General features: G+C 51.0%; 1 protein-coding gene across 6 annotated transcripts in view; it reads left to right on the top strand.

Annotated features, from left to right (window-relative positions):
- Positions 1-26,064, top strand: part of EXTL3 (exostosin like glycosyltransferase 3) — a 136,693-nt gene that overhangs the window by 90,034 nt on the left and 20,595 nt on the right. For all 6 annotated transcript variants that reach the window (XM_017830467.1, XM_017830465.1, XM_017830464.1 and 3 more), the window contains 2 exons: positions 12,760-12,882; positions 17,158-19,774. In XM_017830467.1, the coding sequence (XP_017685956.1) occupies positions 17,627-19,774 (2,148 nt within the window). In that variant the 5' untranslated portion in view covers positions 12,760-12,882; positions 17,158-17,626. The remainder of the gene's footprint in view (positions 1-12,759; positions 12,883-17,157; positions 19,775-26,064) is intronic.

Raw genomic sequence — 26,064 nt, forward strand, 5'->3', positions numbered from 1 at the left:
CATTTGGGGACGTGGTTCGGTGGTGGGACTGGCAGTGCTGGGGTGACGGTTGGACTCCATGATCTTAGAGGGCTTTTCCAGCCTGAATAATGCTGGGATTCCATGATTCCCTAAGCATTTTGGGACAGCTGTGCCACGGTTTGTGTGTGGAGCTGATGCTGCCTGGAACCATTAGGCCCTCCTGTTCCTTGGCTGTGAGTTGGAGCGGTGACCAAGCCTCAAAAAGCCCGAGCAGAAAACACCGGGAGTGTGATTTAGCTGCACATTATCTTCCCTCTCTCTCAGCAAAGTCTAATTTCAAAGGTCACAACATGCTCTCACCTGGGTGCTCCCAGCCTTTTATAGAGCAGTTAAAGGCCATTTCCTAAAATTAGCTTATGCTGGGGAAAGCTGATCCTGGCTCCCTGTTAGGACTCTTTCCAAAGCTCTGGATGGTCATTTACTTGATGGGCTCCTGTTGAAACTCACGGATACAAGGTAGGAAATGGAAAAAACCCAGCACCTGATGCTGCTTCCTAACTGAGAAGTAAAGTCAGGTGGGGTTTTTTTGACAGAATTCCTCTTCTAGGTTGGTTTTGGAGGTGGTTTTTTTTGGTTTTTAAGAATCTCTACTGAAGCTTCCCAGTGGGCTGCCTTTAGAGTCAGAGTTACTTGTCTTTTCCTCAAACTTCCCGGTGATCCAAACATGCTGGGGAGCTCTGGGGAGGGGGACACGTGGTTCTGAAGGAGGCTGGGATGGCAAAGCACAGTCAGATCTGCTAAGCAACAGCATTGACACGTTTAAATAACTCTGCTGTTGACTAATGTAGAGTGACATATTGAGAGCAATTAAAAAAAAAAAAAAAAAAAAAAAGCCAGGCCTGGTGACACCTGGAATTCAGGCAGCACCTGATCCATGCTTTTTTCTCACACTACAGCAACCAGACAGGATCCAGTGTGGGATGTGCACAGCTCGTGTGTTGGATACACGAAAGGATTTGGGGAAATGATTGTGTAGTGGCTGAGCGGGGCAGTCCTAAAAAGGATGTCCCTTAAAATGTCTTTTAGTGTCAGCCCAGCCCATTTAGTCTCCCAGTGTTGCTCTTTTTAATGTTTTATCACCTCCTACAAGGATAAAGTCCTACAATGCCACTAAACCACCTTGAATTTTAGTGTGAAAGTGGTACATGTGTCTTAATTGTGCAGATTTATTCCTCTGTCCAGGGGGAAATGTTGGAGAGAAGGAAGCCCAGTGTGCTGGGAGTTGCCAGGTCATCCTGTCAATGAAAAGCTTACAAAGAGCTGCTTTTATTATCCATTGCAGCTTTATCCAGTCAGATACCTCCAGGAAATGCTTTCACCTTCTCTTTGGCATTCCTTTGCATTGTAGAATAAGTGAGGTTGGGAGGGATCTCTGGAGGTCTCTCATCCAGTGTCCTGCCTGGGGTAAAGGCAAAGGAAGATGAGGTGGCTCAAGGCTTTGAGCTTTGACTCGTTGCTGGGGTGGAGGGTCCGCCAGCTCTCTGGGCTGCTGTTCCAGTCACTTGTTTTCCTGCTGGATATCCACGTAGGAGACCACATCAGGAACCTTGCTGATGTCAGGGTAACCAAGCAGGTCACTTGGGTTCAGAAGACAATCGACGAGGGACAATTTGCCCAAGGTCCATCTGTGCTGCTCCCAGTCACCTTCCTGGGTAAGAAGGATTCACTCCATCCATGGCTGCCCACAGACTTCTGCTGGCAGCAAGGTGTTGCTTTCCTCTTTATTCCCACCTCTGAGGTACAGATTTTCTCCAGAGCCGGTTTGTTGTCAGAGTCAATGCCTGGACTGCAGGTAACCTTGGCTTCCTCTTGACTTGGCTGCTCCAGGGCTTTCACTGCCTTTGCTAATAAAGCCTCTACAATTGCTCAGAGACGCTTCAGGTTGTTAATGTTTAAATAAAGGGATTAATTCCGGGCCTCCCGCTGCTCAACTCGCACGTCTGGATTTCGAGGGAGCGCGTTTTCCCGGCGAGGCGCGAACAGGCTCCGGAAAACGGTTCCCTTTGATCAGCTCAGTGGGCTGGAACATCTCAGGAGGAGCTGTTGGACTCCTCAGCATCGATTTCCACTTGCCAGGCAATGGGAACAATTGCCTTGGCTCCGTGAGGAACGAGCAGAGAGGGATCTCAGGGCAGGAATGCGGGCAGGGGCGTCAGGAGCACCTGCCCTTCAAACCTGCTCCTGCTGTTGGTTTTCCTGATGACTGAGTCACTATTTTAACATTGTTTTTCCCCACCTATAAATTACCTGTGCCTTCCTTTTGGGTTGCTGAGCACTGCTTGGCTGTCATGTAGAAAACTGTCAAGGTGGGGTGCCGAGCCCATACAAACCATTTTATTTTTAGTGCCTTTTGAAATCTTGGACATTTTGTTCTCCCTTTTATCCGTCTCTTTAATCGCACGAAATGGAAATAAATTCAATCACAGCTGGTGCTGGAGAAGAATCATTAGGCCCATCCAGCTGGCTGTCTCGGGGCCAGTGTGGGATTGTTCCCTGCACTGCACTTCCAAAGTATTTTATCACCCCTAGTCTTGTGTGTGTGGAGTGATGAGAGCCTTCCGCTCCTGTCAGCTCTGCTCATCGATCCCAACGGGAAGGGCTATTTTTAGGTGGCTGGAAGTAAATGGGCATCAGGCACCGCGGGAAGGGAGCGGGGTTATTTTTGGAGAGCCATCAGCAGCCCTTCTGGCAGGTCCTGCTGCAAGTTTTGTCCTCGGTTGGGCTGGCTCAGGTTGTGGTATCAGTTCCCAGGGTTGTGAACCCGCTTTCCCGGGTGTGACTTGCAATCCAAGTCGGGAATTAGCAGCTGCTGGAGATTGATGGCATCGGTTTCTGGGATTTAATTGCCCCTCACCCCCCTAGGCTGGGTTGGATGGGACCCTGAGCAACCTGATCTGGTGAGTGGCACCCCTTGCCCACGGCAGGGGGTTGGAACAGGGTGATCTTTAAGGTCCCTTCCAACCCAGACCAATTTATGATTCTATTTGGGGCTGCTCTTTAAATGTCACAAGGAAGGGAATAGACATAAATAAGGCAGAATGGGAAAGATAAAGCAGTTTTTGTGGTGGTTGGAAATGGGAATAAAGTGCCTTTTTTGTCTGCATCAGGCAGGAGGAGGATGCCTGTTGTGAACACGTGTGGTTGCCCTCCACTGGTTGATGTTAGAATGACCTCCCTTAGATCAGAGCTGGTTTTGGGGGGTCAGATCATTGTGTTTCTTCAGACTGAAGAGAGTCAGGAGCGTTTGAGATGCTGAGAATCGATCAGGGCAACTCCTCACCCTTGGTCTGCAAAGCCACCCCGGACAAGAGGCGAATTCTGAGTTGCTGAAGGAGGACGAGTTGTCCAGAGCCAAGGGATGCACCAGAGTGGGTCACTAAACACGCCAGGGTTTGCAGAGGGCTGCGGGAACCTGCAGCAGGGCTTGGAGAGGCTACAAAACACAAGATGTGGCTCTGAGGAATCTGTCACTGAGGCCTGATGATCCCACGGCACATCCCCAAAACAGCAGCTCACCCCTTGCCTCCTGCTCTGCTCAGCAGAGTAGGCTTGAGTTGTTCATCGGGCCTAATTATGTGACAGATTTAATTACCAAATCACTTGCTGGCCTTCAGCTTTATGAGAAGAGTCTAAAAGTGAGTTTTATCAGCCCAGCAGAGGAGCAGAGGCTTAGAGGACTGAAGGGAGCTGCGTCCAGCACTGGTGATTTCCACTCGGGTGGTTGTGCCGTGTCCTTGAAGGTTTTGCTGATGCTAAGCCAGGTAATCCTGGTCAGCAAAAACACTGACTTGTGCTTTGGGTTGCTTTTTTTTTTTTTATTATTTTCCATTTGGATCAGGACCAGCAAAGTCAGGGAGAAAGCTGTGGCAGCTGCACTAAAGGTGAAACCTTTGCTCTGCGTTTGGAACCGTTTCAAAATGCGAATCCTAGGAACTATGGATTTTTGTCTTCTATGGATTTTGGCAAGGCAGCAGCTGGAGCAGCTGAAAGGGAAATGAACCTGAGAGGAGCTTTTGACTTTGGTGAAACTCAATAGTTACACTTTCCAGTAACAGCAGAAGGCGTTTCTAAAAANTCCAAGCCAGCCTGGCTCGGAGGGATGCAGGGTGGTGGTTGAGCTGGAGATTTTGGGGCAGAAGGTGAGGTTGGCTGAGGGGCAACATGTGAAATACACCCCGAGTGGAGACAAACCCGTGGAGACAAACACATGGCTCCGGGTGAACATGCAGAAGACTTGGCATCTGTGGCCACACAGCAGGTTGGGTGTGCTCCTGGGAGTTTCCTTGGGATTGTTCTGCTCCTGTGGATTGCAGAAGAGTGATGTTTCTTGCCTTTGCTTAGTCTTTCTCATAAAGAATTCTGTCATTTGGGGACGTGGTTCAGTGGTGGGACTGGCAGTGCTGGGGTGATGGTTGGACTCCATGATCTTAGAGGGGGCTTTTCCAGCCTGAATAATGCTGGGATTCCATGATTCCCTAAGCATTTTGGGACAGCTGTGCCACGGTTTGTGTGTGGAGCTGATGCTGCCTGGAACCATTAGGCCCTCCTGTTCCTTGGCTGTGAGTTGGAGCGGTGACCAAGCCTCAAAAAGCCCGAGCAGAAAACACCGGGAGTGTGATTTAGCTGCACATTATCTTCCCTCTCTCTCAGCAAAGTCTAATTTCAAAGGTCACAACATGCTCTCACCTGGGTGCTCCCAGCCTTTTATAGAGCAGTTAAAGGCCATTTCCTAAAATTAGCTTATGCTGGGGAAAGCTGATCCTGGCTCCCTGTTAGGACTCTTTCCAAAGCTCTGGATGGTCATTTACTTGATGGGCTCCTGTTGAAACTCACGGATACAAGGTAGGAAATGGAAAAAACCCAGCACCTGATGCTGCTTCCTAACTGAGAAGTAAAGTCAGGTGGGGTTTTTTTGACAGAATTCCTCTTCTAGGTTGGTTTTGGAGGTGGTTTTTTTTGGTTTTTAAGAATCTCTACTGAAGCTTCCCAGTGGGCTGCCTTTAGAGTCAGAGTTACTTGTCTTTTCCTCAAACTTCCCGGTGATCCAAACATGCTGGGGAGCTCTGGGGAGGGGGACACGTGGTTCTGAAGGAGGCTGGGATGGCAAAGCACAGTCAGATCTGCTAAGCAACAGCATTGACACGTTTAAATAACTCTGCTGTTGACTAATGTAGAGTGACATATTGAGAGCAATTAAAAAAAAAAAAAAAGAAACTAGGCACAAATTTGGGAAATGAGTGGAATGGAAAGGGAACAAAGATGTTGGAGAGGGGGTTGGATAAAAGGGAGGGAGGGCTGCTCCACAAAGGGAGAGCCAGGGTGTCCATCAGGAAGGGGGAGACAATAGGCAGAAGTGCAGATTTGTGCTGAAATTATCCCTTGGCAGTGGGATCCTGGTATTTCTGCTTCCCTGCCAGCACTGCTGGTTGCCAGGATTGGGAAGATTTATAGTGCCTGGTGCAGAGAGGAGCCTGCACCAGGGGGGAGTGTCAGGCAGCTCAGGGAAGGGAAGGTGGCTCTTGGGATGTTGTTCCTCTGGGTCTCTGTGGCGAGTTGGGTGTGAATCCTGTTGTGCCCACCACTGTAAAGGTGTGGAATTAGGAGGGTTTGGATTTGTAGCTGGGAAAAAAATCACTTAGAAACATAAAACCATTAAATGGTTTGGGTGGGAAGGGACCTTAAAGCTCATCCTGTTCCACCCCCTGCCACGGGCAGGGGCACCTTCCACTAACCCTGGTTGCTCCATCCAACCTGGCCTTGGACACTTCCAGGGATGGGGCATCCACAACTTCTCTGGGCAGCTTGCAGAGCTCACCTGTGGAATTTACTGCTGCAGGAAGCTGTGAAACCAAGTGCTGGATGTGGTTTTCCTTCTATTATTCCCCCCCCTTTTTTATTAACAATTCAGACTTCGTACGATTGAGAATGTCTGTGATTGATTGCTTAAAAAAACCAGTATTTTGGTGGACAGCTTCTGTTCTTCAAGGGCTCATCCAGCTCCTGTTCACTAACGATTCGGGGGAAATGGTTCCCAATAAGCTGCTCCGTGCCTGTGATTTATGATTATTTTACACCAAAGCAGCTGGAAAGGAGCACTCAGGAGCGAGGGGCTGGGGGTGAACGGATCATTGGGTTGATCTGATATAGCCATCCTGGTGCTTTCTTATTATTTTTATTGGATTCTGTGCAGTGGTCAAATTGAGTTGTGAATTTTGTGCCTGTCTTAATTGACTCGGTTCCGGGCCGGCGCCTTTGTGTCTCTGCGTGGAGCTGGTGGCTGTGTCACTGAGCCCTTCGGAGCCCTGTGCTCCCCAGCACAGCTTTCCCAGCCCCTGGGAATGTGCCCCCCTTTTTCCTGGCTGGGCATCAGGTGTTTGCTCTGGCAACAGTTGGCTCACACACTCGCCAGCCTCTGAAAGGGAGAGAGCTGTGCCGCCCCTCGGGCTGTTTTCGTGGGATCAGAGCCACTTAGGAGGTGGCACAGCGGGAGATGCTGGGCCTTGCTCTTCTGTCCGTGGTGACTGATGTGAGGGGCCAGAAGAGGCGTTTGTGGCTTCCTCATCCATTGGGAACTCTCAGCATCTCCTGTCTCTGTGTGATCCCTGCAGCTGGAACCAGTCTGATCTTTGGGATGATGGCTGGGAGACGGATTGGAAGCAGTTGCTCCATCTGCAGGAGCCTTGTGCTGGCACAGTGTCCCACTGCCTGTCTTTGAGCCTCTCTGAGGACACTTGGCCCCTCTTCCCCACAAAAATAGCTGCTGTGTGTGGGAGTGTTTTTAAGCCAAAGTAGCTGTGCCTGGAGTGTTTTTAAGCCAAAGTAGCTCCAGCCTTCCCAAACGTGCCCCTTCTGCTAACATTTGGATTCCCTCCACCTCCTGTTGTGAGCAGGCAGGTGGGACTGAGTGCTGAGGATTACTGGACAGTCTCTGGAGTGCAGAGTGTATCCACGATATCCACAGCACGTGGTTTCTCTGGGAATTTTCCCTCCTGGCCACGAAAGTGCATTAGTGATGTGAGCTGTTGAGAGCTACGGACCAGCTCTGTCCTGCACATCCCGCTGCCAATCCAGGGAAGCTGTTAATCCATTAACTTTACAGAAACCTGCCTGGTTTTAGCTGCTCAGGAATAGCACCAGTGTGGCCACTCGTGGCTGAAGCATTTGGGCTTCGGATGGTTGTGTCAGGCAGATTGTCTCAAAGCCACAAGGTATTGAGCTGGCTTGTGTGTTTGATACCAGTCCATAAAGATGTCTTTAAAAAGACACTGTTGCTTGGCAGTAGATGCTCTTTAATGTTGTCAGAGTGTCCTAATAAAGCAGGGCTTTGGCATCTGGGCTTATCCGTTAGTCTTCCAATAACCATTGAATCCATCAGCTGTTTGCACTCAAATTAGAGGGATAGAGCTCACCAAAGCATTAACTCCCTATAAATGGTCTGAAAATAGGGAACTGAGGCTCTTTATGGGGTGCTGAAGACCGAAGGCATCAAACAGTAGGAATTCAGGCTTCCTTTGTGCTGCTGTTCCCAGCAGAACTTGGGGGGGGTGCGTTGACCCAGCAGGTGACATTTTTCTGACCAAGTAATCATTCCAGCTGTTTCTCCAGCTAGCTCAGAGGACGCCATTAGGCTCAGGAAAGCAGCTGGGAAGCGCCTTTGGACCAGGCTTGACTTGGTTTTGGGTTTCAAAGGCAGAGGATTTAAAAAATACCAACCCAACTCGCACAAGGAGTTGTGTGTCGGTGCCTTGGCCTGGAAGGCGGCGTTGGAGCTGGAAGATCTACTGGAGGGTGTCAATTTACTCAGGCTGAATCCTTCCCTGAGGATTGCTCTTGTTCTCTGGAATTAGAAGATAATGTTTTATTCCTTGATGTCTCCCTTTTGCAGTTCCTTGGCGTGAGCAGGGAACAAACTCCGGCAGAGACCGGAGCGGCACGAGAGTGATCCAGGGCTCTGTTGGACCAGGAGGTGTGTGGAGGGTGTAGGAGACACAGTGAAGCAGCAGAGCTGTGGGAGAGGGAGGATGGGAGAGACCTAAAGTGGAGAAAGTGAGATTTGGGCAGCAGAGGAGAAAGGTGGCGAGAGAGGGGAACGATCTCAGCAGCTGCGTTTTGCGCGGCCACTCCTGGATCCTGCAGCTGTTCATTAGGAATTCTGTTTATGCCACAGGGAGTTTTGGAGGCTCTGAAGCTGACACAGTTTTAATAGACAAAGACATTTTGAGTGCAGCACATCTGCTCTGGGATGCTGAGGAAGAGGCTCCATGCGGCAGTGCCACTGGTCGGGGCGTTTTGTTCCTGCTTTTTTTTATTTTAAGACCTCTCTTTTATCCTGAAAAGTGATGTTGGAGGTCAATAGAAGTGCTGTGTTTGCTCATTAAGTTTGCAGCCCCTAAACAGCCCTGCCATGCTATTCCTAACATCCCCGAGTTCCCAGCCCTGAGAGCTGGCAGAGTCACTTCTGACAGGGAAGGATCCCGAAGCATTTCCCAGAAGTGGCCGTCGTGGAGGTGTCAGGCACAGGTTTGGGAATGGAGGAGAGGCCTCCCTTGGTCCATGCTGCATTATTAAAAAATCTGGTGAGTAGGTCTTAAATGGATCAATTTATTTCCAGGCAGACTCAGTCTAACCCTCAGCTTAACTTTTATAACCCGTGGCTTTCCAAAGCCCATCTCATCCTGCTCGGTGATTGAATCCACCTCGTGCAGCTGGAGAGTTAATTCCTTCCTTCACCTCCAGCTCTGGCCAAGTTCCTCGGATCCCTCTTTCCCTGACCTTTCTCTAGGGCCTCCAATAAACAGAACAGTGTCACTTTGCCCTTCCTAACTGGTCTGTTATTGCTACATCTGCCCTGCAGTGATTTTGGAATGTTTCCACCTCCCCATTCCGGTCGGAGAGCTCTTTGTGCCGGGCACGGACGCCGAGTGGAATTTGCCGTCTCCCATCCTGCCTTTTCCAAGGACTGGGTGTTATTAGTCTTTTCCAGCCACGCAGCTTGAGAGGAGCTTTGTTTTTTATGTCTCTCTCTCTCTGCTATCCTGCAAGCAAAGCACTGGGCACCGGTGACGAGACAGCGCTCAGCGTGTGTCAAATTATCCGGCGTTCCAAAGCCGGGCGGCAGCGCCGCTTTGTAGGAATTTAATTACCATGGATTCTGCTGGTGCTTATCTGCTATCATACACTCCTCTGCTGCTTAATGACTTCATTAAACACTCCCACAAACCTCAGGCACTGGGGTTTGTCCTCTCTGGGTGTTTTGAGGTGATGTATTTGTCCATGTCCACACCGGCACGTCCTCACCTGGGCACTGCGAGGGTCCTGCAGGACCTTTGTTGGCTTTTCATAGAATCCCAGAATGGTTTGGATTGGAAAGGACCTTAAAGACCACCTTGTTCCACCCCCCTGCCATGGGCAGGGACAACTCCCACTATTCCAGGTTGTTCCAAGCCCCGTCCAATCTGGCCTTGGACACTTCCAGGGATCCAGGGGCAGCCACAGCTTCTCTGGGCAACCTGTGCCAGAGCCTCACCACCCTCACAGGGAAGAATCTGTTCCAAACATCCATTTTTATTATCCAATAATATCTTATTTCTTTATTTCATAGCACTGCCTGAGCTGGCAGAGCTCTTACCTGTGGTGCCTCTTGGTTTCAGGTGGGGGCTTTCTCTGACGTGGGGCCTTGGCCAGCAGCAGTTTTACAGCACAGATGCTTCATGTTGGGCCAGTTCTGGGTGTCTGTGGATGCCTGGAACAGGAGGGAGATCTTAGATACACAGAGATTCTCCGAGGGCTGGAGCTCTGGATCCAGGCTGGGAGAGCTGGGGGTGTTCACCTGGAGAAAAGAAGGCTCCAGGGAGACCTTGGAGCTCCTTCTACAGCCTAAAGGGGCTCCAGAAGAGCTGTAGAGGGACTTGGGACAAGAGCTGGAGGGACAGGACACAGAGAATGGCTTCCCACTGGCAGAGGGCAGGGATAGATGGGATATTGGGAAGGAATTGTTGGCTGTGAGGGTGGGGAGGCCCTGGCACAGGTTGCCCAGAGCAACTGTGGCTGCCCCTGAATCCCTGGAAGTGTCCAAGGTCAGGTTGGACAGGGCTTGGAGCAACCTGGAATAGTGGGAGTTGTCCCTGCCCGTGGCAGGGGATGGAATGAGATGACTTTAAGGTTCCTTCCAACCCAAACCATTCTGTGATCCGCATTTCCAGCTTGCTTGGCAACGGACTGTGTGGGATAAGAACCCTCCTGCTGTATAAATATGGGTGATTACAGCACATCAGGTAATTTAGTTATTTGGGGTGATCCATTGGCCTTGTCTGAGGCAGAACAGCCCCATTTACTGTGATGAAGCTTCTCCCAAAAGTGCAGGTGACCGTCAGTTGTTAATGAGGCCGCGGGCGGCTGCCCATCCCACACATCCCAGAGGGGAGGGAAAAGCTGATGTTGGACACACAGCAGCACGGACACACCTGGGGGAGCAGGTGAAGGAGCTGTTACAGGGAGGGAAGGCACACTTGGAGCTGTTTAACATGGTTCATTTGGCCACGTGGCATTGATGAATGGAGTGTCACTGCACCTCGCTCAGATGTAGCAACTGGGGCTTCCCTGTTTCTGTAGGCTTTCCTTGGATATAAACTCCCCATCAGGACTCACTGCTGACCTGCCTCCTTGGCCTCTGAGGTCCATGAGAAACCATCCATGTGATTTTGTGCTTGTTAGAGGCCCCTTGATGGAGATGTTCGTTCTCCAGCACCGGTTCATTCCCTGCATGTGGGAAATGGGCGAACTTTCCATAAAACCCCTATAGATGGATCATTCTCCACAGGGACCCTCCCTGCTGAGTGAGATGCTGTTAAACACCCTTTGTGTTTCTGTGCTCTTCAGGCAGTATTTCCTTTTTCTTATAACCTTTCCAGGTCAGCAGAAAATTAGATTTATGCTTAATTACGACCTGCAGCTTCTGTCAGAGGGCAGGAACCCGAACCTGCCACGGGGTTATTTCCTGCCGCGGAAGCAGCACCGAGGGTGTTTTAGGGACGTGAGAGAGGTTTGTGGTTTTGCCTTGGGGAAAATAACCTGGAAACCACAAAGAATTCCAAGGACTTGAGCTGTCTCAGGGAGTCAGCGTTTGGGGAATCAGCCCTGTCTGGAGTTGACCTCTCCAGGCTTCTCTGGTGTGACGTGGAGCACCTGGCTCTTCGCTGTGGTTTTACCTCAAGACTGCTCTTGTTCATTAATTAGTTCTCAAGGTAAAAGCCTCCCACACCCAATCTATCCCTTTAAGAAGTGTCTAAAAGCTCACGCCGCTGCACGATGGAGAATCCTCGGTTTGCTTCCCGCATCCCAAAACACCTGAACTGGGAATGTGGTGAGCGCTCCCAACGCCGGCCACCGTGTGGTTGTATGGGTTTCCCAGCCTGCTCCTAAAGCTCTGCCCTGTGATCTCTTTCTCTGAGATTTGGGGAGGAGAGGAGTGAACTTTGAATCCAGGATTCTCTGCCGCCCAATCCCGCGGGACACAGATGGATTCGCTCGTAAGCTGGATGTTCCTCTGAGCGGAGAAGTGTTCGTGTGCAGCCCGGGGGGGAAAAAAATAAAACACTGTGACTGGTTTATTACCAGAAAACAACACTAAATAATAAATTTAAGAACTAAAAGCTCTATATGTAAAGTAGATTTCAGGATGCATTATGCAAACAGCAGAAAGGCACCGGAGGAGGGAACAGGCTGGGAAAAGGCAGGCTGGGAAGACGGATGATCTTGCGGACGGGACGATTGGATGTGGAGTGAATCCCAATCCGGGGTGACCTTGGGCAGGTTTTTTCTCCATTACCTGCTCTCTGAAAGCTGGAGGAGGTTTTCCTGTGGTGTTCAGGATTCCATCAGAATACAGGAATGTTTATGAAGCACTCGGTTGAGCTGAGCAGGACAGGGCAAAGCATCAGGTACCTGGGAGCACCTGGGGGGGAGGTTTCTGCACCTTCTCACCACCATACTGAGCATCTCCTGGAGCAGGATCCTGTCCCTGTGCCCCGGGTGGGAACACAAAGCTGGGAGCCAGTGGCAGTTCTTCACTTGTCTGTCCTGGAGCAGTTTGAGTTCACCTTTGCTGTGGAAAGAGGGAGAGGGAGGCCTGGAGGGTCCGTGATTTCCTCTGGTTGGTGGAGAGAGGCCGTGCCAGAGCGAGCACAGGAAGGAGCCCTTGGATGATTGTCCAGGACCCCTTTGGGTTTGGGCAGGTTTGGACAGCAGGTTTGGCTTCGTGTGGAGCTGCAAACACAGTGAATGTTCCTTGGTTTAGATAAAAGCTCCCTAAAGCCGGGGATGCAGTTTATCCCCAGAATTTACAGATTACAGGACCTTTTACCAGTGTGTTGATCTCAGCCTGGGAGAATTTCTCTAGGCCCCTGAGCTCCGGAGAAGGTACAAATCCCTCGTGACGATCCCGAGGCTGCCGCATGTGGAGCGTTTCAGAGCGAATTTTCCATCTGCTCCTTTCAAAGAGCTGCTCTCAAATGCACCTTAAAGCACACACCTAATAGATTTATTCTCCTTGTTCAACTGCTCCTGTTCCCAAAGCAGTTGGAGATTTGGGGTGTAATCCTTTCCTTTGAGAGCTTTAGGAAGCAGAAAGTTATCATTGCTGAAGGGCTGTTTGCTGCTCGTTTCTTTTCCATTACACCTGTCCTGAAAAGGGGGGGAATATCCTGTATTTTTATTTTCTTTCTTTGATTTCATTTCTAGTGCTGGTCAGAGAGACTTGGCAGCAGAAACTGTCTATCCAAGCCTGCAGAGATAAAGCACAGCAGCCACTGACACTCCCTGACGTCCTTCTCCGTTTGTCGGGAGGGAGCCGACAGGACACAGGTGGGTTCATTCTCCACGGAAAAGGCCATCAAAGCAGGACTTTGTGGGGGTGACACAGCAGCAGTAGCACTGCAGAGCCATCATTTCATAAGGAAAGGCAGTAAGGATGGGTATGGATGTGTGCAGACGAGAGTTTGGGAGCTCTAATTTAGCAGATGCAGGATCCCCGTGGATTTTCCTCCCCACGGTGCAGTCTGTGCTCCCTGTTGTGCCTGATGGTTATGGATTGCTCTGCTAAGCCCTTAAAGACCACAAGTTTAAATTTTCCAGGCTCTGCTCGCAAATGTGCTGAGGAAGGAACAGCATTTCCCTAATTTTATCAGGAGATGGATAAATGGAGGTGCAAGCAGGGAGGAATAGTTGTTGCTCAGGTGTTTGCAGGAGGACTTGGAACATTTGCAGGGAAACGACTCCACGAGCACCCACAGATCAGACCAGCCTGGCACATTCTAGAAATGCAAAATGAGGGACAACCTCGGGTATTCCCATAACTTCACCTGCTGTGGAGCTGGGGAAAGCTGGGAATGCAGCCTGAGCTTTGACAACGTGCTGGAACAGCAGTTTAGTTTCACAGCCCCGTTCCCTGGGAGAAGGAACTGCGGAGAGCAAACCTGTTGTGCCTGAGAAATCACTCGGGTTGGCATTTGGGAAGAGTCTCTGGTAATTGTTGATCTCCTGATTTTCTAAGAGCTCTTCTTGCCTTTTTTTTTTGGTGTGTGTAATTAGCTCCATCAGGCAGTGAAATTGTGCTGTAACATCAACAAGAGTTTTCAGTGTTGGGCTGGATTAAAGAACTAAATAGTACTTGGCAAAACCCAGCAACCAACCTGTTTCTCCTCCTCCCAGATTTCTTTTGGGGAATGACAGAAATCAACAGCCTTTTTTCCCTGGTGCTGCTTGTTGCTGTTAAACACAACACTGAAGCCTCTCTTGGTAAAACCATGAATTGGGGTTTTTTACTTCGCCTTTTTTTCTTTTGAAGTCCTAATGACAGCGTGTTACAACCTCAGGGTCTGTTGAGTTGATGAGAAATAAAGTCTTAATAATGAAGAAGAGTCCAAGAGTGTGTCTAAAGCACTCACTTTATCACCAGCACATATTTCATAGTGACAGTCAATACTTTTAACCGATCCCAAGCCACACGTGGTGCATTTTAAATCCCTACTCAGCCTCCTCTGGTCTTTCCCATGTGGTGTTTTCCAAGAGAGCGACAGAGTTGCTTTGTCAGCCTCAGGTTTCTGAGCACAAGGATGTTTTTAATTCACAACTCGCATTTTTAGGCCAAGAGGATGAAGTTTGTTCTGTGTCAAGGAAGGGAATGATCAGGGGAACCACTGGAAGGGTTGGGTGGCAGAGCAGCTGCTGAGGGTCATGTGTGGGGTGATGGATTTAGCTTTCCAAGGACCCCAGTTGCCATTTTAGGGAGTCCAGTTTACCATTTCATTACTGTTTATGGCTTATAAATGGCCAAAGTGGCCACAAAGGAATAAAATTTAGATGCAGTCTCACCTTTTGGGGCTTCCTTTACTGCCTGTGGAGCTGCAGCTCTCTCTGACCAGCCCACAGCAACATCTCCATGTGCCCTCTCATTCTTTTTTTGGCCACATTTATGATTCCCTTATTTCTCTGTTGTCTCAACACCCTGCAGGGTTTGGCCCCACTTATCCCATGGCACCCCCAAACAAAAAATAACCAGCAGGGCTTGTTTTCCCCACGTGTGCCTTGAAGTTAAGCTGATTTTTAGATCAAGTGAGTGTGTGCTCTGGCATTTCCCTCAGGAAAAGCACTAATAGGGCAGCTCATCTCCTGGCCAGCTGTTTGCAGAAAACTGGTGGCAATTCCAGGATCTTTGCAGCCCCCGGGAGAGCAGGTGGAAATAGCAGAGAATGCCCGACTGGCACACACGGACACACAGCACGAGCTCCACTTGCTGCAGAGAGCTTAAAAAGGGGGGGGGGGAAGAAAGGGAAATAGACTTTAAAAGCCTTTTTTAATTAGTATTATTATTATTTTTGCCTTCAATTGCCTGGGTTGTGCAGTGGCTCCTGCTCAAACCCTGCTGCCGTGGACCAGCGGTCCCGGAGCTGATCCCGGAGGCTGGAGCCTCCCCCAAGCCCTGCCAAGATCCAAGAAAGCTGATTTAGCCTTTTGCTGACTTTTTAGCCTCTTTATCCTCCCAGCTTTCCAAGACTTACACCGGTGCTGTTTGCCAATGCCACGATTTTCAAATCTGCCTCAGTTTGAAGTGTCCATTCTGCTGTGCTGCTCAATTTTGGGTCACGTTGGCAGGGGGTGGAAATCCCATTTAATCATGGGGCGTTAAATTACTGCCAACAAACGGCCATGTAGCAATAGCCCTAAGAACGGTGCTTTATTACTCCACATATTCCCCCTTCCACGATGATTTTTCCTGGTTAAAATCAAATTTTCCATGTATTTTCCCCGACACTCGAGTACCGCGCTGAAAATTCCTCCTGACTTCTCCCTGCTCCTTTAAGGTGAACTTTTTTTTTTTTGCTTTGGCCCGTTTCCAGATCTTTCAGCTGAGATTTGCTTCCTTTCTGCTAATTCTTGACGAGGAGCTGAGAGGGGCATTAAATAGATTTAGTGAGAAATGACCGTCACCGGCGTGGATGACTTTCCTCTAATTAAAAATTGAAGCGGAAATGAAAAAGCTCCTCTTGGGGCCGTGCAGGAGCCCAGCACTGAATCCATCAGTGACGTGGCAAGTCCAGTGTGTGGAAGAATATCCCAGAAACTTCAGTGTCTTGGAGGATGCCAGTAAAAGGGAAGGGAGAGTTTCTAGTGGCAGAAGATTGATGTGGCCTAGATTTGAATCTGTTGGCCCAGGGCTAGAACTCGGAGCTGGATTCCAGAGAATCAATGGTTTGGGTGGGAAGGGACCTTAAAGGTCATCCTGTTCCACCCCCCTGCCACAGGCAGGGACACCTTCTGCTATCCCAGGTTGTTCCAAACCCTGTCCAACCTGGCCTTGGACGCTTCCAGGGATCCAGGGGCAGCCACGGCTTCTCTGGGCAACCTATGCCAGGGCCTCCCCACCCTCACAACCAAACAATTCCTTCCCAGTCTCCCATCTAACCCTGCCTTCTGGCAGTGGGAAGCCATTCCCCCTTGTCCTGTTCCTCCAGGTCCTTGTCCAAGTTCCCTCTCCAGCTCTCCTGGAGCCCCTTTAGGCTCTGGAAGAAGCTCCAAGGTCTCCCCGGAGCCTTTTTTTTTTCCAGGTGTCCTCATGGATCCAGTGTGGGAAGGGACCTTAAAGACCAGCTCATTCCAGCCCTGACACCTTCTACTATCCCAGGTTGCTCCAAGCCCTGTCCAGCCTGGCCTTGGACACTTCCAGGAATCCAGGGGCAGCCACAGCTTCTCTGGGCAACCTGTGCCAGGGCCTCCCCACCCTCCCAGCCAACAATTCCTTCCTAACATCTCATCTAAACCCAATCTCCTTCAGTTTAAGGCCGTTCCCACCACATGCCCTTGTGAAAACTCCCTCTCCAGGGACCTGTGCGATGTCCTTGATTTTTTATGCCTGTGCTAGGTAGGCACTCAGTGCCAGAGCAGAGTTTTCCAAGCTGATACCACCTGGGTGACAGGATACCCAGCAGATGCTGAATTCAGCACCTTTGCTTCGATGTGCAGTGTGGACTCTTCCCGTGTTGCCCAGGAACCCCCTCATCCGCAGCCAGCGGAGTTAATCACAACCAACAACCAGAGCGTTCCCTTTAAACTTCCTCATGCAATGAATCAAAATTTTCCAGCAGGAAATGAAAGCAAAACACTTCATCTAAAAATTCCTCATCAGCTCTAGTCACTGGAGCAGAACAATGGTGATTACACTCAGCTGTGCAGTACAAATTCCCGGCGCTGCCGCGTCCCGGGATCCCAGCAGGGCGGGCAGGGACGGCAGGTGTGTGTTAATGTCTCCGTTTCCTACGTGAAGAGACGGGGCCTTGCAGGTGTTGAGCAGCTTCTGTGGAGCTACACAGCAGGACAGGGGCAGAAACGGGGATCCAGGTCCAGGGCTGGGGTGGTTGTGGGCTGGCAGTGAAGGAAGCGACCCTAATGAAGGGCAGAGTGCCTGGAGAAAGCCACATCTGATGGATCCCATCACCTCCTCAGGTGTTCCGGTGTTAACCCCAGAGGTCTTGGCCATGTATAAAGGTTGTTCTTTTGAGACAGAGCAGTTGCTTTTAAATCTTGACGATGTTTTGGGTCGTTTTGTTTGCATTGCCTGACCGGGTGGTTGTTCTCCTGCAGGAATGGCAGAGCGTCATCCCCGCAGCAGCGATGACAGAGACTGACGTTCCTACGAGTCTCTCCTGGCTCCTTCTCCGCAATGGCTGGTGCATATTCATGGGACGGTAATGCAGGATGTCGGGAGCAGCGGTAGAGTTTGGCTCCGTCCCACTGTGTTTTCCTTCTGCCAGCTGGGACTTTGGATCGCCATGACAACGCCGTGACACTCCTGGCAAAGGTTGCCCGCTGAAAGGGTGGGCTGGGGGTGGGTGAGAAGGTCAATGACCGACTCCAACGGGATCAAAAGTCGCGCCTGCAGCAAAACGACCGTGGAAGAGCCGTCGGCACGGCAAGAAGATGAAATTCCCCTTCCATTGGCTTCTCGCTGAGCAGGCACAATAACAGTTTTATCCAGGAGACTCGCTATACAAACTCTTTTGGTTATGGCTACTGATCCGACGTGATTGGGCGCGCGGCGACTCTGGAACTCATGACTGGATATACGATGTTGCGGAATGGGGGAGTGGGGAACGGAGGCCAGCCCTGGGTGTTGAGGTGGTCCAGTCGGATCCGGCTCACCTGGCTCAGCTTCACCCTCTTCATCATCCTCGTCTTCTTCCCCCTCATCGCCCACTACTACCTGACCACCATCGACGACGCGGACGACGCCGGCAAGCGCATCTTCGGGCCCCGGACCGGCAACGAGCTGTGCGAGGTGAAGCACGTGCAGGACCTGTGCCGCATCCGCGAGTCGGTCAGCGAGGAGCTGCTCCAGCTGGAGGCCAAGCGGCAGGAGCTCAACAGCGAGATCGCCAAGCTCAACCTCAAGATCGAGGCCTGCAAGAAGAGCATTGAAAATGCCAAGCAGGACCTGCTGCAGCTGAAGAACGTCATCAGCCAGACCGAGCACTCCTACAAGGAGCTGATGGCGCAGAACCAGCCCAAGCTCTCCCTGCCCATCCGGCTGCTGCCCGACAAGGACGATGTGACCTTCCCCCTGCCAAAATCCAACAGGAACTGCAGGCTGCACAACTGCTTCGACTACTCACGCTGCCCCTTGACATCTGGCTTCCCAGTCTACGTCTACAACAGTGACGATTACCCCTTTGGTAGCTCCTTGGACCCTTTAATTAAACAAGCCTTTGAGGCGACCGTCAGAACTAATGTTTATGTTACTGAAAATGCAAATATTGCTTGTGTGTACATAGTTTTAGCGGGGGAGATGCAAGAGCCCGTAATGCCAAAACCTACTGAACTAGAGCAACAGTTGCACTCTTTGCCATATTGGAGGACTGATGGACACAACCATCTCATCATCAACTTGTCGAGGAAATCGGAGACTCAGAACTTCCTCTACAACATCAGCACGGGGCGCGCCATGGTCGCCCAGTCCACCTTCTACGACGTGCAGTATCGCCCGGGCTTCGACATCGTGGTGTCGCCCCTGGTCCACGCCATGTCCGAACCCAACTTCCTGGAAATCCCGCCCCAGGTGCCGGTCAAGCGTAAATACCTGTTCAGTTTCCAGGGGGAGAAGATCGAGTCTCTGAGGTCCAGCCTGCAGGAGGTTCGCTCTTTCGAGGAGGAGATCGAAGGCAACGCCCCGGCTGACTACGACGACCGGATCATCACCACCCTGAAGGCCGTCCAGGACAGCAAGCTGGACTTCGTTCTGGTGGAGTTCACGTGTAAGAACCAGCCCAAGGCGAGTCTGCCCACTGAGTGGGCTCTGTGTGGAGAAAGGGACGACAGACTAGAGCTACTGAAGCTTTCTACTTTTGCACTGATCATCACCCCCGGGGACACCCGTTTGGTGATCTCCGCCGGGTGCACCATGAGACTGTTTGAGGCTCTGGAAGTTGGAGCCATCCCGGTGGTTCTCGGAGAGCAGGTCCAGCTTCCCTACAACGACGTGATCCGGTGGAACGAGGCAGCCTTAATCATACCAAAGCCACGTATCACAGAAGTGCACTTCCTTCTGAGAAGCATTTCTGACAACGATCTCCTTGCCATGAGGAGGCAGGGCCGCTTCCTGTGGGAGACCTACTTCTCCACCTCGGACAACGTCTTCAGCACGGTCTTAGCCGTCATAAGGACTCGAATCCAAATCCCGGCCGCTCCCATCCGAGAAGAACCTGCCGTGGAGATCCCCCACCGCTCTGGCAAAGCTGCTGGTACAGACCCCAACATGGCCGACAACGGTGACCTGGACTTGGGGCCTGTGGAGACAGAACCCCCCTATGCATCCCCCAAATATCTCCGCAACTTCACCCTCACCGCGATGGATATATACAGGAATTGGAACTCTGCTCCGGGGCCTTTCCACCTCTTCCCCTACACTCCCTTTGACCCTGTTTTACCCTCAGAAGCAAAGTTTCTGGGGTCCGGGACTGGGTTTCGGCCGATCGGTGGAGGAGCGGGTGGCTCTGGGAAGGAGTTCCAGGCTGCTCTGGGTGGCAACGTGCCCCGGGAGCAGTTCACGGTGGTGATGTTGACTTACGAGCGGGAGGAGGTGCTGATGAACTCCCTGGAAAGGCTCAATGGTCTCCCCTACTTAAATAAGGTGGTGGTGGTGTGGAACTCTCCCAAGCTTCCCTCCGAGGATCTCCTGTGGCCGGACATCGGCGTCCCAATCATGGTAAGGCAGGTGGAGCTGTGCTGGTCTTGTTCCCTGGTGGGGTTTGTGTGTTTAAGGGGGTCTTCTGTAGTGTATCAGCTCAGCTTCGGTCCTGTGGGATGGTTGGAGGTGTCTGAACCTCATCTGGGTGCTGGAGAAAAACGAGAAGTTCCAGGTGTTTGGCACTCCTGGAACGGGAATTGCTTGAGAGGAGCCCAGTGTGAGTCTCAAGGCTAAAAGCCAGGGATTCCTGCTCACTGGAAATCTTTCCTCAGGCTCCTGAAGTTCCTCGCTGCGAGGACCATTGACACCTTATAAATACCTAAGTAGTAACTGTTTCTGCACTTCACCAGATGAATTTTTTATCAAAACAAAAGAGGGACCCACTGAATCCGTGTCGACTGCGAAGACCTCAGAACTCATCTCTCACTTTATATTACAAGGGATGGCAGGGAAGGAATTACAAGGCAAGGCCAACGTGGCTGCCAGAGCTTCCATGCTCCAAAGGTTGTAGCTAAGTTTTCCATAGGTTTGGGTTGGTTATTTTTTTCCCCAGCCAAGCTGAAGAAGCGACACCTTCAAAACCCAACGTTCATTTTCACACCCAGCTACTCACACATCGGTTTGTAAGGGGTTAATTCTTAAATTATTATTTATGTATTAATTTTAGGACTTCTGTGTTGTCCCTGCATAACTTCCTGCCTGGCCATTGTTAACAATCAATATTAAATATAAATCTCCACTAAAGCACAGACACAGAGCCACTGACACTGTGTGGGCTGAATCCGGCCGTGTTTGGAGGACAAATGGAAGGATAATGCCTCACAAATTAGGGAAAGGAAAAATAAAAGAGGGAGATGGTACTTAAGCAGGCAAACTGCGTGTGGTTTATGTGACAGGACACCACTGGGCTTAACAGCAACGTGAGCTTTATGCTGCGTGCAAAGAGATTCATTGATTTAATATTTCCTTTTATTATTATTGGGATGAATAAATCCTTCTGCTTGCATTTAAGAACCCTTATAGTCCGGGGACAATGAGGAGAGAAAATTGCTTGGATAATTGGGAAATAATCTTCCACATTAGTCCCCTTGAAGGTCTGAATTCCACGGAATCTTTGCATTGTGTCCGCCGGAAAACTGCGTCCTCCTTCGGAGCGCGGATTGTTCTCCGTGGAGTCACTGATGGGTGTTATTTGTGAAGAAAAAAGATGTTTCTGTTGATGGAGGATAATGGCTTTTTGTACCTTGCTCTCATCTGTTTTTGGAACCCCAGTGGCTTTTTGGGGACTTGGACATAGGAGTTGTTGTTGCCTTTGGGGTCTGTGTGCTCTGGGGGATGTGCCGTGGGGAATGTTCGGTTCCAGGGGAGGGAATTGTCCTGTGTCTGCTTGGGGATGTTGGATGGTAACACTGTGCTCGTGGCCAAGTGCCAGGGAATGGCTGGAGCACAGAGAGCTTCTGCTGGGTCCTTTGCCAAGATGTGATCATGTCTGCTTTCTTCCCATTTTTCTGAATCCCAGTTTTTTTAAGAGCCGAAGTCTCCCGGGATCTCTCACAGGGGGAGGTTAACCCTGCGCAGCCTCCAGGCATCCATCCCACTCCTGTGCTTGTTGCTGAGTCCATCTCCAGGCTGGATGTTTAATCCATGTTGTATTCATCTACATGGATGGTTTGGTGCAGGAATGATGGAAAACTTACCTGGCCTTCATCAGGCAGCGACAAATCCTAAGATCTGCTGTGGAAAAGGGAACAAGAACTTGGGGAGCAGAGGCTGAGACATAGGATGTGCTGGCCAAGGGAAGAGACAGGTGGGGATGTGGGGTTGGAAGAAAGACAAGCCAATGTCAAAAGAACCTGCAGAGCTGTGGATCTGATCTCCTTATGGGGAAAAAAAAGCGCCTTTTGATGGGGAATATCCAATTCTCTCAGATCTGGGAGCAGTGCTGAAAGATGTTTCAGTAACACTGGGATGCAGGGAATTGTCCTGTGATCAGGCCCCAAAGCACAGAGCTTTGGGGGGAAGAGAAGGGAATGGGGGCAGGTTTGAAGGCCCCTCCTTGTGATTGAAGTGTGTCCAGGCACCTCTGACTCCCAGGAGCAGCACAACAGCAGCACATGTGCTAGCATGATCCATGATCAAAGCACCTGGAGCCGGAAGGTTATTGGTGAAAATCCAACAGCAGAAGGATGAGGAGCTGCTGGAGTGAGTCCAGAGGAGGCCCTGGAGATGCTCCAGGGGCTGGAGCCCCTCTGCTCTGGAGACAGGCTGGGAGAGCTGGGGAGGGTTCACCTGGAGAGGAGGAGGCTCCAGGGAGAACTGAGAGCCCCTTCCAGAGCCTAAAGGGACTCCAGGAGAGCTGGAGAGGGACTTGGGACAAGGCCTGAAGGGACAGGACAAGGGGGAATGACTTCACACTGCCAGAGGGCAGGGTTATTTGGGATATTGGGAAGGAATTCCTGGCTGGGAGGGTGGGGAGGCCCTGGCACGGGTTGCCCAGAGAAGCTGTGGCTGCCCCTGGATCCCTGCAAGTGTCCAAAGCCAGGCTGGACTTGGAACCACCTGGGCTAGTGGAAGGTGTCCCTGCCTCTGGCAGGGGGTGGGATGAGATAATCTTTAAGGTCCCTTCCAACCCAAACCATTCCATGATTCCATGTAAATCCCAGCCTAATGAGACAAACAAGGTGTGCAGCACATCCAAGAACCTTTGGAAGCAGAACAGAGTCCTGAATCCCATCCAGGGGATGGGACAAGATGGTGACAAGAGCTCCAGAGTTCCATGGTGGGACTTTGGACTACATTCCAGCTGTGTGGCTCTGGGCTGGCAGAATTCCCTAAGGGAGAGTTGAGCTTCCTCCTGCAGCCTCACTGCATGGATTGACCTTATTTATTGATCAGTTCCTTGGAACTTCGGTTGCTTGGCTGTGGTTTGGTCCTCCAGAGCTGGTTACGTGGTTCCTTTTCCCTGGTGGGCTGGGAATTAATCAAGAGCAGAGCTCAAAGCTGCCTTCAGGTCTTTCATGGATAATGAGACAAACAGGGCTGCAGAATATATCTGATCTTTGGAAAAACTTTTACTTAAATACGGATTTCCTGTGATGGCATAATTTGCTATAAAATCAGCGAGATTCCTGAGCTGCACAGGGGTCTGATCAAACATTCTGGCCCTCTACCCAGCCTGAGGGGACTCTGTGCAAATATAACCTGATGGGAAGTCGGTGTAACCACTCAGGGCTGCCCCTGGAACAGCTGTAGGTCTGTTACCCTCACTTTTAAAGTGCCTTTGTGCCAAAGCTGAGCTGTAAAAACCCGTTGCGGCAAAAAGCAAAGGCTGGGAACGAGAAGCCTTGTTTGTGTAACAAACACCCCCCTGTCCATCACAGTGCTGTGGATGCTGCAGTGGTGCTGCTCGCCCCTCACCAGAGACTGCTGCTGCTTTTCCACATTTGTAGGGAAGAAAAGGGGGAAGGAGTTTGGATGAAACGCTGCTCTGAACAGCTGGGAAGGCTGCGGCAGGGTCGGAGTGAGTTTGGCTGCTTCTCCTTGCACATGCATTAATCTTGGAAAGGTTTCTGGCAGCAGAGTAAAGCAGGAGTCATTAAGGAGAAGGTCTGGCTCAATTTTGGGATGGAGGCTTCCAGCCTCCCCTTCCAGCCTCGCTGTGCTCAGGATTTCTAACCAGCAGTGACAGGAGGAACCTCACCCGTTCCTCTGCAATTCCTCCACAGCATTTTCATCCACATGAGTAAAAGCAAAGGGAAACAAATGAAACAGAAACACTGAGGCAGCCACAGATCCAGTCCCCAGAGGTGGAATTCAGATGCACCCAGGAAGATTCAGATCCTGTTGTGCTTTACCTGTTTCTGCTCTGCTTTTAATCCTAAGAGCCTAAAAAAGTGAGTTGAGCTCAAACAGCCTGAAGGGAGTTTGTTTTTAATATATTTAAATGAGTCCAGTGGAGGCCACTAAGTTGATCACAGGGCTGGAACATCTCTGAGAGAGCTGGGGGTGTTCAGCCCCTTCCAGTGCCTAGTGGGGCTCCAGGAGAGCTGGAGAGGGACTTGGGACAAGGGCTGGAGGGACAGGACACAGGGAATGGCTTCCCACTGCCAGAGGGCAGGAAGAGATGGGAGAGTGGGAAGGAATTCTTGGCTGTGAGGGTGGTGAGGGGCTGGACTGGAATTCCCAGAGAAGTTGTGGCTGCCCCATTCCTGGAAGTGTCCAAGACCAGGTCGGATTGGTGTTGGATCAACCTGGGCTAGTGGAAGGTGTCCCTGCCCATGGCAGGGCTGTGGAATGAGATGACCTTTAAGGTCCCTTCCAACCCAAACCATTCTGTGATTTGGGGCTAAACCTTATTTATCCCAAACCAGTATTTTCACAACCTCTGCTCACGTTCTAAGTGACAGCCTGAACTTCCAGCTCCTCTCTCTCCCAGGTGAGTGCAGGTCCCTCTCTCGTGGCTGGAGTTGCCTTTCTCCTTCCTCAGGGTGAGGTGGAGTGTGTGTGCTGGAGCCATTCCTGAGGTGGTGTGTGTGTGCTGCAGCATTCCTGAGGATTTTGGCCGGGTTCAGTGCCAGCAGCAGCTCCTGTGGCTGTGGCAGTGACTAATCCTTCCCTCCAGCTTTGTCCCAGAATAAGGGGCTGGCTTTGATCTCTGCAGCCAGCCCAGTGGTGTGATGTCCTTTCCTGCCGACCTGGTGGCCGGCTCAGGGAGCTCATTCAGTTCAGCTGCTTGTTTAAAGAGGAATAATCTTTGGAAAATATCTAATCCGGAAGCGTTGCTGGGTCTGCAGAGCTGTTTGGATGCCACGGGATCCCTTGAAATGCCATTTATTCATCGGGAGCAGGCTGAGGAGGGAATGCTGTCCTGACTTTCCCTGCTGTTGGGGCAGTGGCTGAGCTGGCTCTGCAGGGCAGGTGCCTGAGATTTTCACGTCCTGCCCAGCACAAACACTCCAAGGTGCTTTGGTATCTCCATTTTCAGAAGCACAACAGGATCCCCAGATGGTGGTTCTGGATAAGAGAAGGGCAGAACCTGGTCAGGCTGTGACCTAGAGCTTCTCTGCTTGTCCTTCAACAAGGAGCTGGATCTCCAAGCTTGGTTTTCTGATAAGAGCAGCATCAGTCACAAGGAGCTCGAGATAAACTGGAGTGGTGGGTGTGATCCAGGGTGAAATCCTCACCCTGGCCATGAGTTAAAAAAGGGAATAAAACCCTCTGTGCTGACCACAGCACCGTTCCAATGCATCCTTTTCCCTCCTGGGAGCTTTGCATAAATACCAGCTCAGGGTCTGGCTCAACCAGGTAATTCAGCATCTCCCAAACCCTCCCTTGGTGACTTGTGCTTTTCTGGACCAGCTCACCTGCAGAAGCTCTTTGGTGAGTCACAGCTTTACACTGGGAATTCCCACTTCTCCCTGTGGGGAATTCACAGCCCTTGTGTACAAAATCAGGGGGAGCCCAACCGAAGTTTCAGGTCCCGGGTTGCACGTGGGAGTGGGGAAGCTCCAGCTTTGCTTCCAGAAGGAGCAGTTCAGCAAGTCAGCCGAGGAGATCCCCTTGTTCCTTCGCACTGAGTCACTTCACACGAGAGATCTGTGGGTTGAGCGGGTCCCACCCGCTGCACCAGCGTTCCCAGGAGCGCATCCCAGGTTTAGGAGTTCCATTTCTCCATGGGAGCAGTTTCACAAGGCAGGAGGTGTCACACAGAAGTGCCTGGTGCTGCTGTCGGATTCGCAGCACCACCTGCTGCCGGCGGAGCCGGAGCTGCCCGTGAGTTCCCACATCCCTGCCAGTTTTGCCATCTCAAGATGTATTTTTCCTGCTGTGCAGCAGGAGAGGAAGGAACAAATCCTCTGCTTAGTTTACCTGAAATCCTAAAATCCAGATGCTTGTCACTGCAGGGCCTAAGCAGAGGTGCAGCCGTGCGTGAACGTGGGATGATAATGTAACAAGCAGTGCTGGCTCCTCGGGGATTTGCACTGGGAATATTAACTCCAGCACCCTCACAATCCTCCCTGCTATTGCCTAAACCCAGCCCTTAATTCTCTCCTGTGCCATATGCTGGTTTTTAATGGCTTTTCCACAGACAGAACGTTGCTGCAGCCTCAGCTCTCGGAATTCCCTCGGCTCAGGATGCGGCAAATGGGGTCGGTGACCAGAAGGAAGGAGTATTTGGGGCACTGGGAAGGAAAACAAGGCAGGGAAGCATCCTGGCACGCTGCTGTGGACATCACTGGGTGGGGTTTGTCACACATGAGAGCTTGGAGGTGTCACAGGGGCCAGTCCCCCATGTTGAAGCACAAAAA

Source organism: Lepidothrix coronata, unplaced genomic scaffold (genome assembly GCF_001604755.1).
Source record: "Lepidothrix coronata isolate B3197 unplaced genomic scaffold, Lepidothrix_coronata-1.0 Scaffold179, whole genome shotgun sequence".
Taxonomy (NCBI): domain Eukaryota; kingdom Metazoa; phylum Chordata; class Aves; order Passeriformes; family Pipridae; genus Lepidothrix; species Lepidothrix coronata.